This window comes from Myxocyprinus asiaticus, chromosome 38, assembly GCF_019703515.2.
Source record: "Myxocyprinus asiaticus isolate MX2 ecotype Aquarium Trade chromosome 38, UBuf_Myxa_2, whole genome shotgun sequence".
Lineage (NCBI taxonomy): Eukaryota > Metazoa > Chordata > Actinopteri > Cypriniformes > Catostomidae > Myxocyprinus > Myxocyprinus asiaticus.
Window position 1 is genome coordinate 18,375,139 of NC_059381.1, and position 19,585 is coordinate 18,394,723.

The 19,585-nt window shown below is 35.2% G+C and overlaps 3 protein-coding genes across 3 annotated transcripts; 1 reads left to right on the forward strand and 2 right to left on the reverse strand.

The window, feature by feature from the left end:
• Positions 1 to 545: 545 nt before the first annotated feature.
• On the reverse strand, positions 546 to 3,189 carry LOC127428666 (coiled-coil domain-containing protein 90B, mitochondrial-like). Its single transcript, XM_051677169.1, has 9 exons — positions 2,745 to 3,189; positions 2,547 to 2,666; positions 2,077 to 2,180; positions 1,895 to 1,996; positions 1,710 to 1,751; positions 1,526 to 1,597; positions 1,391 to 1,444; positions 1,096 to 1,210; positions 546 to 807 (listed from the first exon to the last, which is right to left on the reverse strand). Exons 1-9 carry the CDS (start codon positions 2,839 to 2,841, stop codon positions 752 to 754), a joined length of 762 nt encoding a protein of 253 aa, XP_051533129.1. The 5' UTR covers positions 2,842 to 3,189; the 3' UTR covers positions 546 to 751.
• Positions 3,190 to 4,991: 1,802 nt separating this feature from the next.
• alg8 (ALG8 alpha-1,3-glucosyltransferase) lies at positions 4,992 to 11,962 on the forward strand. Its single transcript, XM_051677209.1, has 13 exons — positions 4,992 to 5,119; positions 6,857 to 6,935; positions 7,676 to 7,869; positions 8,038 to 8,144; positions 8,254 to 8,321; positions 8,415 to 8,541; positions 8,622 to 8,725; positions 8,839 to 8,959; positions 9,131 to 9,270; positions 9,368 to 9,507; positions 9,593 to 9,690; positions 11,050 to 11,122; positions 11,227 to 11,962. The coding sequence occupies exons 1-13, from the start codon at positions 5,031 to 5,033 to the stop codon at positions 11,459 to 11,461; spliced, it is 1,575 nt and encodes a 524-aa protein (XP_051533169.1). The 5' UTR covers positions 4,992 to 5,030; the 3' UTR covers positions 11,462 to 11,962.
• An 89-nt stretch (positions 11,963 to 12,051) lies between these two features.
• Positions 12,052 to 19,494, reverse strand: LOC127428685 (guanylyl cyclase-activating protein 3-like). The gene is made up of 4 exons (XM_051677212.1): positions 17,372 to 19,494; positions 15,563 to 15,712; positions 14,077 to 14,164; positions 12,052 to 13,968 (listed from the first exon to the last, which is right to left on the reverse strand). The coding sequence occupies exons 1-4, from the start codon at positions 17,564 to 17,566 to the stop codon at positions 13,829 to 13,831; spliced, it is 573 nt and encodes a 190-aa protein (XP_051533172.1). The 5' UTR covers positions 17,567 to 19,494; the 3' UTR covers positions 12,052 to 13,828.
• Between the last annotated feature and the right edge of the window lie 91 nt (positions 19,495 to 19,585).

Here is a 19,585-nt window from a genome sequence, read left to right on the forward strand (position 1 = left end):
CTCTTTATATATACAAGATAATGTATATTTCTAGTTTATCCAGTTCATTTAGCTGTATTGTAGTATGCAAATGAAAAACTTTAAATTGTGTATCTACAGTTGAATGTTAAATACTCAGCCACATGGTGTGCCCATGGACATGATTGATATGATGTATATAATAACAAACTCTAAAAAGGACATATAAGAAACACTTATGTTAAATAGCCATATCATTAAAACTAATGAAGACCAGTGATTCAAGCATTGAATTAGCAGTTTGTGCTACTTTGCAATGCCATTGACTTTAATATATCACAATGATAAATACAATATCTCATGCTTAGGTTTTATGGTTCAAGCATTTGTAATTTAAATGACTACAATATACAGTATTAAACTCAGCTTCTGCATAAGGTTTAATAAAAACAAATGACTTAAAAACATATGTGGTATTGTGCAGTTCAATGTCATTTTTCCATAATATCTGTCTGTTCAAAAAATAAATGCCCACAAACAACTTTTACAGGTTTTGTTTTAAAAGAGGATCAAAATTGAGATTTGAACTCCTATGAAGCATTTATTGTTAGGCTCTGCTGTTTCAATTCAAAAGGAAATTTAGTCAAAATGTGTGAAATCACTTGAAATTTTAAAAAGGATGATAAAAAAACCCCACTGTATTCATGTTCCTTGCAAAAATCCATGTTACAATGTATTAAAATTGCAATACAAATTTGCATAAAACAAAATCTTTTCTCTGTTTTTGTGAGATTCACTTCCATAAGTGATAGAAACCCAATGCAATTGCCAAGCAGGTGAAAATGCATGCTGTGGATAAACAAAACAACTAATCAATCATTCAAATCAACAGTACAGATTATGTTCTTAGTGTGCATATAGTTTAAAATGTCATCAACTTATTAAGCCACTAATTAATTTTGCACTTGATTAATACATTCATCTGTTGGCAAGTTCAGTGTCTATCTATACCTGAAAGGCATGTAAACAAATCACTCAGCAGCTGAATAAATGACTTCCACACTATGTATGGAATCAGTAGTAGCACAATAGTATCAACACAGAGGGTTACAATTTCTGTAAGTCATTATTGCTTACCTGCAAGATAACGAATTGTTTCCAGTTTTAGGGATTCCAGGAGGGTTTTCAAAGAGGCCACTTGAATGTCTATTTTCTTTGAGGTTTCTACTGCTTCACTTTCCAGTTCTGAATTCTGAAAAATTGAGTATAATAATAATAATAATAATAATGAGTATATCAATAAACTTTACAAAAAAAATTAAGTCACTACATCAAACAAAGTGCTTCTCTTTCCCCAAAACTTAAATGATTGTTGATATCGTCAAAAGGAGAAAAAAACAACATGTGAGCATGACCATTTTTAAAACCCTACCTTTTTTTGGAACTCTGTCCTAACTTCCATCAGTGTCTTCTCTTGCTCGGTAAACTAAAATAAACAATTTAACTGCATTAATAATTTAGTGTTTAAAAAAAGGACAATTCATTTAATGTGAAAAGGCATACGTACCATGTCTGTAACTCTACTTCGCTCCAGATTAATATCTAACTTTGCATCTGCTCTGATTTTTTGACTTTCTTCCTTCAATGTTAGGGCCACAGAGAAATACAGAATACATTAAACACTTCATTTTAAGCCAAAGTATTTTGCAATAAATGATTATTGAAATTCACAGAACATAACATTTCTTCACCTGTAATCTGTTCTTTATTTGTTCCAGTTCTGTTTTCATTTTCTGTGTGCAAAATAAATAAAGGTAATTAACTAAATAATTAAAATAATATATGTCTCATATGAGTGGTATATTCAGTTATTATAATTTCCTAATTGTAGAATCAAAAACAATGAAAGAAATGCAAGTCTACACTTTATTCTTACAGCATTTTCTGAACGCAAGTTGGCAAATTCACTCTTCTCCAGAATAACCATGTCTTTCCTGATCGAGTCTAGATGAGCCATGATTTGTTGAAGCGCTATTTCCTGACATGAGAGGGGATTAAAAAACACCATTAAATGGGGTTTTATCAGTAAATTTTGCTGATATTTGTTGGCCTGCTTACTTGATGGGCTCCTGTGACCATATCTCTGTATACAATGTCCATGTTGGCTGAAGTAAGAGTCACTAATGCCGTTACAATCACTTCTGCCTGCCTCTTCTCAAAGCCTGAGACATATGTGTGCCAAATGAAAAAAAATTACAAAACAATTACAAAATAAACTTTTAAATTTTACCAGACTTAAATCAAGCATTAAATAAGTATTTACAAATTGAGGTGTTTGAAACATCTAATTTTTAATGCATTTATTAAATACAAAAATGTATATAAATCTTATTTACAAATATAAATGGTAAATCTACATGTAAATTGCACATACACATAAATAAATCATACATATCTAAATCTAAAAAAAAATTGATTTTGAGCTAAGCACTGAGAACATGCAAATCAGGAAGGTATATGCAGCACATGCATTTAAAACTATGGCTAGCACTTTTAGCATATAGTTTGGGGAAGGGCAGTAATCATACCGCTCGATTCCAGCTCTGTCACAAGCGCATGGGAGTCAAATGTAAGTTTCCTCTGCTCCAGTGGCGTTAACTCGACTTTTCTTACATCATAATTCTTCACAGCAGTCGATGCATGCAACCCTAAAAAAGGAAAGAACATCTGTAGAAATATGCTGTTTACTACAGTGTGTCCATCGAACAACAGCCAGACTAGCTTACCTCTCCGATGACACAGTGGTTGCATGTTAAACTGATGCGGTTTAAAAAAGGTGTTGAATTGACATTGTCTACGCAGAAAGATTCTCCAGCATGACATTGTGAACAAACTTTTCAGCAACTGAACGGTGGATTTTGGTTTATTTGGGTGGGCAGGGAATTGTTCTGCGCCTTTAGCTTCTATATCTGCTTCTGTACTCCGCAACTCACTAAAAACAACAACAAGGAGAAACCCTTGTATCTCTGTCCCGCTTCACTCACTGTCGTTCCTGGAAAGAATCCATACATCTGGGTCCAGACGAATAGCGCTGCCTTGTAAAACACGAGAGTGTTATTTATTTATGTAGGTTATGTAGGATGTAGTTTCCTGGGTTGGTACAATTAAGTTACGTTTCGATAGTAATGTGAAGAAGGTGGAGTTTTTGCACTGCACATTTAACGACGTTTGGAAATGGAATTAGTGGGTAGAATGGCAATTAGCATGAAACAGTCACAAAATAGGCGGCGCTTAACAGTCCGGGCGTGGTCTTTCTTGGAAGGCGGAAGTAATCCACTATTACATTTGAATGACTTTCCAGAAGAGGAAAAAATAGAGAGCGGTGTATTAAGACAGTCAAATGGGAAATCTACTGTCACTCTCTCAACAGCTGTAGTTAATCGTTTTTTAAAATTAATTCCAGAGTAATATAACACAAATCACAATGTTATAAATTTACACTCGATATTTAAAAAATGTAGAATATAATTTTTTTTTGCGAGATTTACGCTGATAAATAAGGCGGAAACGCGTCATCACAGTCTGTGAAAAAGGTCTATTGTTAGGTACTACTGATCTACATTCAATGTGTATTTAAAAAAACAACAACTGCCTAATTAATTTTTTGGTGTCATTTTTGTGGGATGGGAGAAAGGTGCATCTGGGGTACTCAGTACTCCTATGCTTATGATTAGAGGGTTAGAGCATGTGCTGCCTTCCAGGATCAAACTGAGGCCCCTTTGTAGAACGGGCATCTTTGTCACGTGGTACCTGTTACTTTCCTCAACGCGGGTCAAGATGGACCAATGACAGTCGTTTTTTTTTTTTTTTTTTTTTTTTTTAATCATTTTATAAAGATTGCTGTTGTGAATTTTCCTTTGTATGACCAATACATAGAATTAATATATTCTAAAGATTATACTGTTTAGTGTAAAAACGTCTCCAGTGAGATTCAGGAAGTAATCATCCCATTAATTTCTTTGATTGACTAATTTATTTTCAACAATAACTTATAAACCTTTAAAAACAGACCTACCATGAGCTCCGAGGTTATCCATCGATGGTATATACCTTTGTTGATACGATCAGTCTGTGTCATCTCAACTTCACTGTTTAAAAATCATATTTAATAGCATTATTCCTTGTGAACAACTACACTACCCATGGTCCAGCAGAGACAGGTCCACCAATCAGAGAACCACAGCCAACAAAGCCCGCCAAACAAGTCCAGCAGCGACCGCCCACTTCCCTGACACACTCTGAATGACAAACAATATATTTTAGGTTTACTGCAAGGAGTCCGACAATTGAGTCGGTCTCCTTACACCCTCAAACTACATATATATTTGTGTATATCAGAATATTTTCTATACTTATAATCAACAACCTAATATATATATATATATATATATATATATATATATATATATATATATATATATATATATATATATTTTTTTTTTTTTTTTTTTTTTTACAGCATTTTCATTTAATTATGTCAAATCAAATAACTTTTATTGTCACACAACCATTTACACAAGTGCAATAGTGTGTGAAATTCTTGGGTGCAGTTCCGAGCAACATAGCAGTCGTGACAGTGATGAGACATACCAATTTACAATAAACATCAAATAGACACAACACAATTTAAAATCTAATATACACATAATTACACACAACACAATATACAAATAATAACACACAATGTACATTATACAATACACACAATATAGAATACACATAATACAATAAAATAAATAAATAAATAAATACAAATAGTATATATAAAATGTATGTCACTCACAATGCTTCATGGGAGTGTAGTTTGTGCCCTCTTGAAAGACGGTGAGTACACAGTCTTGTACTTTATCTTTTTAGAACTCTTTTATGAAGGAAAAAACAAATGGTAAAAATACTTCCGGATCCCAGAAACTTAAAAGTGGGCGGGCACTGTTTTGAGCCGTCATGCGCCCTCTGGAGGAAGAGTTGCGCATTTAAATAAAGTTTTCTTTAAATTACTCCTAGAAACTGTCATGGCTGCGCCCATGACTAACGATCAGAGTTGTGTTTTTGCTCTGGCACTCGGAGTCTCCTTTCTTAAATGTCTTTTGATAAATGCCTAGTAAGTGAATTTTCTTCTATATAATCACCAGGTTGAATGCTATGTCGGAACATCGCGCGAGTACTCTGTGCTTATTCATTCTGTTATCCTTTAAATATGAGTAATTAAACCCTTCATCGTGTATTCTGAAAGCGACATTACTAGAACACTCCCGTTATAATTCACAAAGCTGTGTTCACTCTGTAGACAGCGTCGTAGGCTAAATGAGAGCTTTTTGCGAGCGTCCAGAACAGAAATGGCCAGTGAGCTTGAGGTGAACTCCAAACTGGATAAACCTGCAGTGTTGGCAGCTTCGGAGCGTATTTTGTTTTGTCGCGTTCGCTTACGGTGAAGACGAAATGTGTATAACGTGACTGATATTTAGGCAGGACCGTAACCACAATATACATTGTGGGGGACCATACAAGTCCCCTCCAGTAATTAGATATGGCCAAATTGCCCCCGCATCTCTTTCTGTCCTTGTTAGAGACATGTCCTTTGTCTTTGAAGACTGTAATGTACACCTTTGTATGAAATCTTCAGTTTTTTGGCAATTTCAAGCATTGTATAGCCTTCATTCCTCAAAACAATGATTGACTGACGAGTTTCTAGAGAAAATTGTTTCTTTTTTGACATGACCTAATATTGACCTTAAGACATGTCAGTCTATTGCATACTGTGGCAACACAAAAACAAACACAAAGACAATGTTAAGCTTCATTTAACGAACCAAATAGCTTTCAACTGTGTTTGATATAATGGCAAGTGATTTTCTAGTATCAAATTAGCAATTTAGCATGATTTCTCAAGGATAAGGTGTTGGAGTGATGGCTGCTGGAAATGGGGCCTGTCTAGATTTGATCAAAAATGACATTTTTCAAATAGTGATGGTGCTGTTTTTTTACATCAGTAATGTCCTGACTATACTTTGTGATCAGTTGAATGCCACTTTGGTGAATTAAAGTACCAATTTCCTTCCAAAACATCAAAATCTGTACATTATTCAAAACTTTTGGCCACCAGTGTATATTACAAACATTTTATTTGCAAGTATATAACAAATTTGAGCTTGAACTATGTTTCTTATAACTTAATTCTAAATGTTGTACAACAATCTGCTAAGTGTCTTCTTTCAGAAGAGACTCATAAACAGCAGCCATTTTTTTATAGTAGTAGTTCACCTAAAAATGAAAATTCTGCCATTTTCTCACCCTTACATTAGTACAAACCTGTATGCTGCTGTTGTTGTTGTTGTTTTTTATTTGATTGGAACATGAGAAATAGATCTGTACCTGGCTTTATTCTACAACAACAATTTATAGTAAGTAGGGCTGTCCAGTTTAAAAAAAGAACATACAACTACTATAAAGATGTATTGAAGGCGCAGACTTCTAAGACCATAAGGCAGTGTTGTGTTGTACGGACAACCACTGATGTAGGCTGTAAAATTTAAATAATTATATATCAAACTTGTTTCTCTATTACAATGCATATTTGACATTTCTTGCCATGTCGTATATTTCAGGTGACATTGTATATTTCAGGCTGATCAGATAATTTGCTTGCACAAATCTAGTTTGTGGCAAAGAGTATGTAAATTGTGGACAGTCTATGTTATGTAGATAATAATTGTTAGTTGAATTCTTGTAAGCTTTATGATTTGTAATCACATTTTTGTTCTCCTGGACTTGTATTAAGAAGCGTCACATAATTACAAAGATTATTACAATATTCTCCTTTAAAATGATTGTCTTTCAGCTACTCTACTGATTTTGAAGTTCATAGAAACTGGCTTGCCCTGACTCACAGTCTGCCAGTCTCACGGTGGTATTATGAGGTAATTATGTGAATTAAATACCTTTCCAGCTGTGTTAAAGGAATATTCCAGGTTTAATACAAGTTAAGCTCAATTGATAGCATTTTTGGCATAATGTTGATTGTCACAAAAAATAAATTCGACTCGTCCCTCCTTGTCTTTAAAGAAAAGCGAAAATCTATGTTCCAGTGAGGCACTTACAATGGAAGTGAATGGAGCCAATTTTTGGAGTGTTTAAAGGCAGAAATGTGAAGCTTATAATTGTATAAAAGCACTTATATTAATTCTTCTGTTAAAATTCATGTATTATTTGAGCTGCTGAGTGATTTAAATTGTCATTTTTAAAACAGTGGTTTTAGGGTTTGTTGACATTACATCATCATGACAATGAAGTTGTAAAATTGGCTAGAACTTCACACAGAAAAGTTTAGTAAACAATTTTATCACACTAAAATGTTAACACGCATATTGTTTGTCTTGTGGCTAAACTTTTAAAACATTGGGTATTTTAACATTTACGGTTTGGCCCCCATTTATTTCCATTGTAAGTGCCTCACTGGAACCCAGACTTTTCGGTGGGGGGGGCATGTCAAAATAATTTTTTGTGGAAATCAATGATATGCCACAAATGCTGTCTATTGAGCTTAACTTTAATTGAACCTGGAATATTCCTTTAAATAAATATTAATTACACCATGTTTAGGGAAACCATGCTTATATTACAAGATTTCTCTACTGTTTGTGTAATTTTATATTTTCAGGCAACATCTGAGTGGACATTGGATTATCCTCCTCTCTTTGCTTGGTTTGAATATGGACTTTCACATATTGCCAAATTGTTTGATAAGGAGATGCTGGTTGTTCAGAATCTGAATTATTCAAGTCCAGCCACAGTCCTGTTCCAAAGGCTGTCAGTCATTGTGGCTGATGTGGTCTTATTTTATGCAGTTAAAGAGTATGTGGCTTCTACATATTATTTTATCAGTATTATTATCTGATGTCATATTTAAAAATACTTGTTTACAATTCGAAACTATGTTCTATTAAGACACTACTATTATTAACTATTAAGTGTCTGTGTACACCACTGAATCTAAGATGTAATACTATTGTATTATTCTAGGTGTTGCAAATGTTTGCGAGAAGACAAAGGAAAAGACATTTTAGGGAAACCATCTTTCGTCCTGGCAGTTTTGTTGCTGTGGAACTTTGGGCTTCTAATTGTTGACCGTATCCTTGGAGAACTGGCATATTCCGAAATCCAAAAGAAGTGAAGTTTTGCATGCCGTAATGTGGCTCACACACATAAATTGAATTGCCCTTGATGCATTTTCTTCAGATATTCATTTCCAATATAATGGCTTTCTGTTTGGTGTTCTTCTTTTATCAATAGCGAGACATTTTCAGGTATTAGTATTCTGTGTTTAATGGGACTATTGTCTTTCATTTAATATTCTGCAACGTTTGTTGGAGTATATTTATGCATTTCTTTATAAACAGGGCAGACACTTGGAGGGGGCCTTGCTGTTTTCCATCCTTTTAAACTTGAAGCACATATATCTCTACATCGCACCTGCATATGGGATCTTCCTGCTCAGATGTTTTTGTTTCACCCAGAACAATGCAGGTAATTCATTTTCTGCTTAATTAAGAAAAAAATATTGTGTGATACATGAAAAGAATCTTATATCCTTTTGTCTTTTTCAGATGGGTCTTTGCAGTGGAGAAGTTTCAGTCTTTTACGATTGGTAGCACTTGGAACAATTGTTTTGTCTACCTTTGCAGTGTCATTTGGACCTTTCATAGCTCTGGTTTGTTGTGAATATGTCATTATTGCGGATATAAAATGAAGTCCAAAAAATATTGAATTCCATTTTTAACTTTGCCACTGGGGTTCACTGATACATTTGTTTATCTGTAAAAGGGTCAGCTTCCACAAGTCCTGTCAAGACTGTTCCCTTTCAAGCGTGGTCTGTGTCATGCATACTGGGCACCAAACATCTGGGCACTTTACAATATAGCCGATAAAGCTTTTTCCATCTTGGGTATGTTCAGTAACTCAAATACCTTAGATCTGTCTACACAAACAATATATAGTATCAGTTGATAGTATGTTCATAATATGAGTTTTGTCATGTAATGATCCAGTCACTGCCCCTATTTAATTAATTATTTTTTTATTTTTTTGCTTGATTTATTACTTTTTCATTTATTAGGTGTGAAATTCAAACTGCTTGACATCAACAAACTCCCCAAGGCCTCAATGACCGGTGGTCTGGTTCAAGAGTTTCAGCACTCTGTGCTCCCTTCAGTTTCTCCTTTAGCAACCCTTGTTTGTACATTACTCTCAATACTGGTGAGTTCTTTTTGACTTGCATTGATATTCTGCATCTTCCAGATGTGCCAGAGCAATGTAGATATCATTTTAAACTGCCACGTTTTCTCCTTTGCAGCCTGCTCTTTTCAGGATATGGCACAGACCTAATGGAGCTAGAGGATTCTTGCGGTGTCTTGTCATTTGTGCCCTTGGATCATTTATGTTTGGATGGCATGTACATGAAAAAGCCATTCTGATAGCAATACTTCCTTTGAGGTGATCATTGGCGTTTCATGGCATTCTTACATAGGCATGCTTTAACATTCGGCTGATCTTACAAACACAGTTTCATGTATTTCAGTTTGCTTGCAGTGGAGAATAGGGAAGATGCCAGGATATTTCTTATCCTCAGTACAACTGGTCATTATTCCTTATTTCCACTCTTCTTCACAACCCAAGGTGCGTCTCATTAAAGGAATAGTTTACCCAAAAATTGTGTTCATGTCGTTTCAAACAAATTCCATATGAATTTCTTTCCTCTGTGGAACATAAAAAGGGTTTTTTAAAGAAAATTTTGGCCACTCTTCTCCATATAATCACTATGTAGGGCCCTATGAAATCCATTTTTTTCTTCTTCCCCAAATCCCGTGTTTTCTGTTTTATTTTCTCTGAATTCCAGGTTTTAAAGTTTAACTAAATTTTATCATCAAAAAAACTGTCTAATCAAATTAATTCATACAATTGTAATCAAATACTTTCAACGAACCATTGCATAATTTTTTATTTAGTGTAGTGTCTATACTGAATCTGATCCTCACAGCACAATCCAAAACACAAAATGTGAGTTTTTTGTTCTTTATTATTATTATTATTATTATTTTGGTCAAATACAGTGCTGCACAGTAGATCATCACAATATTAATGAAAGCATTGATGAAACTCTTGCATAAGATATTGCTTGAATATAATGTAATTCTTGTTTTAATATTATTATTATTATTATTACTACTACTGCTACTACTACAACTACATTGAATATTACATTGTACTATACAGAAGTAATATATTTCTGTCGCAGTTTTTTTATTTCACCCGTATAGTTAAATGGAGCTTTATGGGCTAATGTGCTTATTAAACTGCAAAAGGGCCTTTGGATTTATTTACATAAATATGTAGTCTGCATTTGCTACACGCTTTACAGTAACTAAAGTTCTCTGCTGTTTGTCATTAATACACACATAGAGCGCACATGATGTAATTGATGTGGTTAGTGTATAAGCAGCGGCTTCTTTCACTTACAGTTGAAGCTTGCAGCTCACACAGCCTATACAGTATAGGCTATTTGTTTAATTCAATCTCAGCCTTTTGTGGTTAAATCATCACACTTGGACATATCGCCATTTTAATTTTATTAATTGTGCATTTGTACATTAATTTCATCATAAAAATGTCAAATTCTGTGATATTCCACGTTTTATAGTTATTTCCGTTTTTATGACTGGATTCTGCAATTCCGTCCGTGTTTTCCGCAAAATCATAGGGCCTACCTGTATTCCAAGTTTTCTGAAGCCATACAATAGCTTTGCGTGTTGGACAGACAGAAATGTAATTTGTAATTACTGAGAAAAAAAAAAAAACTCTTGCCTTTTCTGTTCCATAAATGAACACAAGTCATTTGGGTTTGGAACAACATGAGGGTGAGAAAATAATAACAAAATGAAATTTTGGGGTAAACTATCCCATTTAAGAAATCCTCAGCTCCGTACACATCTCAAAACAAGATTTTGGGTTCATAACTGATCTTAATCTTATTTTCAGAGTTGCCCATCAAAATTTTTCTCATGATGCTGTTTACAATCTTCAGTTTCACCTCACTAAAGAAGCTGTTCAGGTCAGTATTTAATATATGACATTGTTTATTACTAATTGCCTTTTTAAATAAAGAGCAATTTATGTGATTCAATTGTCATGTGTGCCATTACATTGATTTTCCAGGAAGGGAGGAGCTTTGGTGAACTCACTGGAATCATTATATCTCTTGGGCCTGATTCCCCTGGAGCTCACCTGTGAGTTTGTTTACCCAATGACTGTCTGGCAGAAGACATTCCCCTTCCTCCCTCTGATGCTTACCTCAGTTTACTGTGCACTGGGAGTGACATATGCCTTCATCAGACTATATATATTATTGCTTACCTGTTCAAACAACACAAACAAAATGAAAACTCAATGAATAATGTGATCACTCATTACTCATCCTCATGTTGTTCCAAACCCATATGACTTAGTTCTTTGGAACACAAAGGGAGATGTTAGGCAGGATGTAAGGGACCTAAAGCTTCAGTCCCCATTAACTTTCATTTTATGTAAAAAAATAAATAAAAAAGAACCATGCCAACATTCTTCAAAATTTCTTATCTTGTGTTCCACAGGAAAAAAATAAATACAAATTATACAGGTTTGAAACAACATGAGGCAAGTAAATCATTTTTGGATGAACTATCCATGTTTAAATTTCCCTGAATGACCAAAATGTTTCTTTGGAACAAAATGAGTGATTGTAGTTTATCTCTTGGGATTTGTTTGGGAATGGTTTGTGGGATATGAATATCTTGGTGCTCGGTTATTTACTATATATTATGTAGACTATAGAAACAAATGTCTATTTTTTTTAAGGTGTTTCTACAAGTTAATTTGCTCAATAAACTTGCTTATTCCGGTAACCTACAGACAATATTTGAATGTTATTTCCAGCACTGTTTCTTTACTCTCTCTCTCTCTAGGATAAAAGTAAACAGTGGTTTGCTTAAAGTTTTATTTGTAAGGCAACATAAATATTCCATACCAGACAACAGATTACCTGATTCTTAAAAAGTAGAGGAAGATAATCTTATTTCAGTACTTAATGCTTACTGCCTGAAAAGTGTCTAAAATGACAATGATCAAATACAGAAGAACTGTTACAGGAGGCAAGTGTACATGCATGGTACATTTTCATGCTTCAGTTTCAGGTATGAACATGTCATCATCTCTAGACAGTAACAAAGCTTCGAATTGAACGTTCCTTGCTTCCATTAAAAAATAACACCATTTAGAAAACGCAGAGTAATCAAAAACATTTTTCACTTGCACTTTTGTGAAGATACCAACTCAGCCTTATAAAAATCATGACAGCATGCCAGTCTGTTCTTATCAGGGTTCTTAAGTCTGTATTTGGTGTGCATCAAACTTCATGTCAAATTGACTGAGTCGGACACATCAACCATCAGTATGGGGAGAAAAAATTTGATTTCAGTGATTTCTACTGTGGCATGATTGTTGGTACCAGACGGGCTCGTTTGAACATTTCTGTAACTGCTGATCTCCTGGGATTTTCATGCACAACAGTCTCTAGAGTTTACTCAGAATGCTGCCAAAAACAAAAAACATCCAGTGAGTGGCAGTTCTGTGGACAAAAACGCCTTGATGAGAGAGGTCAACGGAGAATGGCCAGACTGGTTCGTGCTGACATAAAGGCTATGGTAACTCAGATAACCACTCTGTACAATTGTAGTGAGCAGAATAGCATCTCAGAATGCACAACACATCGAACCTTGAGGCGGATAGGCTACAACAGCAGAAGGTTGGGACCGTAGTGTTCCCGAAAAAGTGCTCAGTGAGTGTATATTTACTTTATACTATGGATACACTATTTAAATAATTGTTAGGGGAGCAGGGGATCTTTAAAATAATCCATAGAATTTCAATAGATTTTCCCCCAAAAAACAGAAAAAGCACTTTTATAGTCCTTGCGTGTATGTTGGGGGGTTCAAGTGGGTTCAAGTCTGTTTAACAAGTTAAAACTAATAAACAGTGATCTTAGAGGGAAAAAAAGACATTTAAATATATCAATGACTCTGAAACATGCAGTTGCTAGTTTTGGAGATTTTAACTTTCAGGTTCAGCATTTTGACAAGTGTTTAGATCAGATTAAAGGTTCTTTGTCTAAAAAGATGGCAATAGCTGGAAATGCATTTTATAATTTTCTTCTGCATAATGTAACATCAAATTAGCCATTTTCCCTGTATAAAGTGCTATACGTTTGGTATTCTGTATCTCATTTAATTTGCTTAGTTCTTTGGGGAATTCAGACAATGGACTGTCTCCCAGTTCACTCTCAGAGCAATATAGTGATGCATATGAATGCCATAAATATTTTCACTCAATAAATGGATTATATGATGAGTTTATCCAGTGAAAGTTGGATAAGCATTCTTAGTACATCTATATTCATATACTCAGCATTCTTCACTGAGCCTTTCCTCAAAAAGCACCACATTGCTCACTCCCTGCAAGTATCCTGCCATCAATTCCTTCAGTCCTCTTAAACCCTTACAGCATTAGATGATCAATCCGACACAAGGCTTTGTATGTCCTCTGCGATTGAACAGCACCACGATTGGCAATAGTCTGAGCTCTCCCTGGATTGTTCTCTAAAGGGGATTGCCGAACGTCTTGTAAAACACGCAATTCCAATCCACGTTCAGCTCTATTTTGTGTTCAGAAGGGGAAATGTCTTTGTTTTCATTGTACTTTGTCCTTAAGATGGTGTTTAGGCAGCCTAACCTTCCATGATTGGTTTCTGTCGTCCATCAACAATAATAACTAGGACTGGAGTGAGGTCCATCAATTTCTTCAGCATATCCATAATGTCTGGATGATCTTTTGCTCCTTCAATGAATTCCTCCAGTGTGAGTTCACCTGAGTGTTTCAGTAGAGTGAAGTTATCAGCTCAGCAGACATGCAGAAGATGAATATAACTAAATTCAGATTAATGTTTTTCATGAATTTACTGGAATTTGTGCTCACCTTCTCCATTGACATCAATCTTTTCATATATAAGAGTCACCACTTCCTCTGGCACAATTTCTCGATTTCGTGTGATGTCTTGTATAGCCTGTAGTTCATAGAACCAAAAAAGGATAATTCTGGAACAAATTTATAGACATCACACAATCTTGGTTCAGATCTTTTAGTTATTCAACATATATATATTAAAAATTAAATTCTTCTTGATATTCTTGACTCAAAAATGTATTAAAATAAAAGGAGCAATATGCAACATTGACATCACGCATTTAAAATGGGTACTGCAGTCCAAATTCAAAATATTGGAGAGAGTTGTCTCCCCCGCCCCCTCCTCCCCAGACTCGAAGCTCACACGGGTTGCCAGGTTGAGGACACGCAACAGGAACGAGCAAACTGACAATTGCAAGCGACGAACCACTGTAAGTTGATCAGCTAATGTATACATTTGCAATATTTTCATTGTTTACCAATTTTAATAACTCTGTCAATGTTAGCTATATGTATTGCTGGCTTCCATGGCTTCAGCGCGCTGTGTTTGCCCGCTAACTTGTTTCAAATCTGGCAACCCGGGGTGTCGAAATACTATTAGTTAGTGGGCAGTGGGCGGGATCACACAGGCCAAAACACAAACAGAAATTCCGGCCCGGAACGGACATTTCAAAGTAAAGTATACTGGCTGTAGCATTGTTTTCGGAAAAGCCAGTATTTCAACTTAGCATGTTTCCTAAATCTCTGATAACAGATGATGATTTTATGCTTTAGTACAGTATATATATTACATATTGCTCCTTTAATTAATTAAAAACTAATGTTATAAAAAAAACTAAAAAAAAAAACTTTTTCAAAATATGTTTGAAAATATTTTAAAACAAGGAAAGCATTTTAATACCGTTTACTTGATGGTTACACCACTTGACATTTTTAAAGTCAATAATTAAAATCTATGAAACCAACATGGATACAAAGATAAACTACTACAAACTTGACACATGTGTTTGAAACTACTGTAGATGTATATGTGTGTGTGTGTGTGTGTGTGTGTGTGTGTGTGTGTGTGTGTGTGTATTGCTATTGTGTGGAAGCCAACCAGCCAAAGTTAACTTGGAACCACATGGAACTTGCAATACTATGCGCATGCAGTACTACTGGCACGCTGAGAACGGGCAGTCTCAGAAACTGAGGTACAGAAAAGGCACTAGAAAGACAGTGCCTCAGTTGGATTAAATGAGCTCATCCACAAGTTAAGCAGACTGATCCAGGGTCCAAGTTAACCTGACATGCCATCTGAATCAATTTCAGCAATGGCATTCTATTTTTTTGTTCACAAAAAACCGATGCGGGATATTTTAAATGAAAACGAGCAATCGTCAGCAGATATGAACTTCATCTCACATTGTATTTGCTACAGATAAAATCCAGAGAGCTCTAATTAAAGCTGTTAAGAGCGTTATGAGAACAATTCAGAATTGTTGAATCTTTAATTTACCGTGAATATTGTCTCCAATTCTTCCTTGTCAATTTTCCCATTGCCATCCTGGTCAAAAAGTTTGAAGTACCACTTTAGCTTCTGGTTAATTTCCCCCTTGAGCAGTAAACTAACAGCAGCGATATATTCTACAAAATTGATATATCCATCCTAAAGAAAAAAAGAGACAAGTCAAGGACAGTACATAATGCTGTATTCATGTTTTTTTACATATGCAAAGTCACGATTATTGGCCTTTTGAGGATGCTCTGCACTTGGCCATTGATTTGCATGTATAATGTTATGCTCCACCACACTAACCACATTATCTGATAATAGCCTTATTGATTTTTAAGAGGAAGCTGGCCTTCAAATAAGTCTGTGAGGTATATAATTTACTCTGTTTACTTGCTCATTTACACAGTGAAGGGGACTGATTATCATGAATGAACCTTGCTAATTATGGATGAATCTCACAAAAACCAAGCTGTCCAAGTTGCATTTCACCCCAAAATCAAAAGAAAACTATTTATATTTTCCATAAAATGAAGCAATGTGACAGTATTTTGTGACAATTAACATTAGCTCAATCCAGATTCCCATTACTGTAATGAATTAATTGTTTATGAAAATATAATTTTTTTATAAACAACCTCCCTTACAAATAACCAAGTAACCTATCTTGAGATCAATATTAGCAGGTAAAAGCTCAACATTATGATAAGTATTTGCAACCTTTTTTGAGGTATTAATTCCCATTTACATATGAGGCATAGATGATTTACTGCTTTGGTTGACCTTATTTTACCAATCTTGATCCCTGGCCCAAGGATCCAAAGTCCATTTGAAACATACATTAGAGAGTTATATAACAAGCCTATGGAAGATGATCTCTGACGGTGGCATGCTTTGCCATTTTGTCATTATTAACTCTCATATTGTTCCCAACCTACACTCACTGAGAACTTTATTAGGGACACCTTTACACCTACTTATTCATGCGATTATCTAATCAGCCAAATGTGTGGCAGCAGTGCAATGTATAAAAGTATGCAGATACGGGTCAGGAGCTTCAGTTAATGTTCACATCAACCATCAGAATGGGGAAAAATTTGATCTCAGTAATTTTGACCATGGCATGATTGTTGGCACCACACGGGCTGGTTTGAGTATTTCTGTAACTGCTCATCTCCTGGGATTTTCACACACAACAGTCTCTAGAGTTTACTCAGAATGCTGCCAAAAACAAGAAACATCCAGTGAGCAGCAGTTCTGCAGATGGAAACACTCTTGTTGATGAGAGAGGTCAATGGAGAATGGCCAGACTGGTTCGAGCTGACAGAAAGGCTACAATATCTCGGATAATCACTCTGAACAATTATTGTGAGCAGAATAGCATCTCAGAATGCACAACACGTCGAACCTTGAGGCGGAGGGGCTATAACAGCAGAAGACCACATCTGGCACTTTATTAGGACCATAGTGTTCATAATTAAGTTCTCAGTGAGAGTATATTATTTTCTTTCTACTGTGGAAAATAAAAGGAGATGTTAGAGAAAATGTTAGCTTCCTATCACGATTCACTTTCATTGCATAATTTTTTAATACAATGAAAGTGAATGGTGATTGAGTCATTCTGCTTAACATCTCCTTTTGTTTCTCATGGAAGTAAGTAAACCATACGGGTTTGGAACAACATGAGGTTGAGTGAATAATGATAGAATTTACATTTTGGGTGAACTATCCCTTTAACTGCATACATAGTTTGTGCCTTGAAATACAAACCATGACAGAAACACTTTATAGAATGCAAACTTGACCCTATCTTACCCCATCCATGTCGAAAGTGAAGAACACCTGGTCCACATAGCTGTTCGCATTCTCATTCATGCCTTGTAGTCCAAGAATGGCCTTAAGCTCAAATAATGTGATCAGGCCTGATGGAGACTCCCTCATGAACTTGTTATACCAGTGGTGCATATCTTCAGCAAGGATGTCATCCAGACTTGCATGGTTGTTACCCATGGCTGTGGCCTGCAGAGGTAGGAAAACAGTCCCACCCACACCTTCTGATCTGAAGCTGGTCCAGGCAGTTGCTTTGGGGTAGCTGCCCCAATCTAACTCTTGAGGTGACTGTGGGCTCCAGCGATGAGGTGGACAGCGGCAGTGACAACTGCAGGCTGGCCTCCGCAGAAAGCAAGATGCTGAGTGTCTAAACCTATTATGTCCAGGTACTACTAAAACGGTGGCCTCTTAAAATAACTACCACTAATGGGATGATGGCTGCTGTACTCCACTAGATGAGCAAGTAAAAGAGTAACTGGCATGGTGTAGAGGAAGCTTAGGTAAGAGGTCTTGAGCTTCCTTGAGATGAATTGCTTGTACAGTCATTGTAGTGCAGGGTGCATCAGAGGACAACGGTCAGTAAAGTTCACAGTAGGGAGAATATGTTACGGGTCAAGATTTTAAGGTTCTTTAATAACAAGTATAGTTATCTCTATTTTTTCTCTATATTATTTTAGGCAGAGGCTATTTGCACTAAGTTCAAATAGCGATATAAAGTGTAAATAGCAACAAAAAGCATCGTCTTTGCACTAAGTGCAAATAGTGTTAGATGCTATTTACACCCATTATTACCCATTATCATGCAGAATGTTTGTGTTTTTTTAGAGTTCCACAAACACCCAACACCAACCCCTACCCCTAAACATTTTACTACATTAACCATAGTGTCACCATGGTATTTTGTAGTAAAATCATAGTAACCACAAAATTAAACATGGTTACTATATAAACACCATATTACTGTAGTAACACCATGGTTAACTGCATTAAATCTATGGCTTCTGCCAAAAAACATTGTTACTACTATAGTAAAACCATGGTTAATTTTAACCGGATCAAACCTTTCTCTCACCTTTATATTAATTTTATTTAATATTATAAGTAGTATTAAAGAAAAATATTAAGAGTGGAGACAGGAAACAGGATGGGGAAAAGTGGGACAAAAGGGGGAATCAAACCCGGGTCGTCCACATGGAAAAAAAAGTACATTCACACCGTCTTAACACACTATGCACAATAGGCAGTATGGTCCACATTAATGAAACTTTCGTGGTAACACTTTATAATAATGGTCTGTCATTAATAGGTAACTATGCAGGAATTAATGCAGGACAAATGAGCAGTACTACATTAACACTTTAGTTACTACTATTTACTAATATGGAAACATGATTAACCAATCAGCAAGTAATAGTGAACTGATGACTGAGGTAGTTCACTGTTAGGTAATCAGTAATTACTGAATTTGATTTGCCTAACTGAGGACTATTAACTAACTATATACATTTAACAGCATTTCATAAATTTTGGTTAATGTTAATTTATGAAAATAACTGTTCATTTTTAGTTCATGTTAGTTCATAATACATTTATTAATGTTAACATATACAACTTTTAGTTTAAAAAAGGATTATGTTGAAATGTACATTAAACAAGATTAATAAGTGTTGTAAAAGTATTGTTCATTATTAGTTCATGTTAACTAATGTTGTTTTTCTAATATTAATTAACCGTATTTTATGTGTTACCAATGCTTTCATATGAGATTCATCAAAGAGCTTTGTGTGATACTTGTTACTGGTCAGACTCATTTTTGTAAACTGAAAAAAATAAATAAAAAATAAATAAAAAATGTCACTATGTAGTTGTATGAGCAGTATTGTTCATTGTTAGTTCATATAATAGGCTAATGTTGTTGGTTTTTTATATTCATGAACCGTATTGTAAAGTGTTAATAGTACCAGAGTGTTACCAGAGAGAAATATTCTATTTAAATATTAATCTGTCCTTCACTAGGGTTTCCATGAGAGCAGCACAGACAAGAGGAAAGGTTTGGAAAATCTGTTAATGCCCTGATTAAGAGATGGACCTCACAGAGAAATATGACCTTTGTTGCTCTGACATGTGACGCTGACCCAGGTCGTGTGCAGGAAGCATGCTCAAACCTGACAGCAACAGCCAATCACAGAAGGAGAGAAG

Coding starts and splice junctions, on each gene's coding strand:
- LOC127428666 (XM_051677169.1), bottom strand. CDS start 2,841: ATGTCATGCTGGAGAATCTTTCTGCGTAGACAATGTCAATTCAACACC. Junction 1,211..1,390: donor GGACAGAGTTCCAAAAAAAG/GTAGGGTTTTAA, acceptor TCAATTTTTCAG/AATTCAGAACTGGAAAGTGA. Junction 808..1,095: donor AACAATTCGTTATCTTGCAG/GTAAGCAATAAT, acceptor GTTTATCCACAG/CATGCATTTTCACCTGCTTG.
- alg8 (XM_051677209.1), top strand. CDS start 5,031: ATGGCTGCGCCCATGACTAACGATCAGAGTTGTGTTTTTGCTCTGGCA. Junction 9,271..9,367: donor GTACATTACTCTCAATACTG/GTGAGTTCTTTT, acceptor TCTCCTTTGCAG/CCTGCTCTTTTCAGGATATG. Junction 11,123..11,226: donor TCACTAAAGAAGCTGTTCAG/GTCAGTATTTAA, acceptor TTGATTTTCCAG/GAAGGGAGGAGCTTTGGTGA.
- LOC127428685 (XM_051677212.1), bottom strand. CDS start 17,566: ATGGGTAACAACCATGCAAGTCTGGATGACATCCTTGCTGAAGATATG. Junction 15,713..17,371: donor TCACTTTCGACATGGATGGG/GTAAGATAGGGT, acceptor TTTTTTCTTTAG/GATGGATATATCAATTTTGT. Junction 13,969..14,076: donor GATTGATGTCAATGGAGAAG/GTGAGCACAAAT, acceptor TGAAACACTCAG/GTGAACTCACACTGGAGGAA.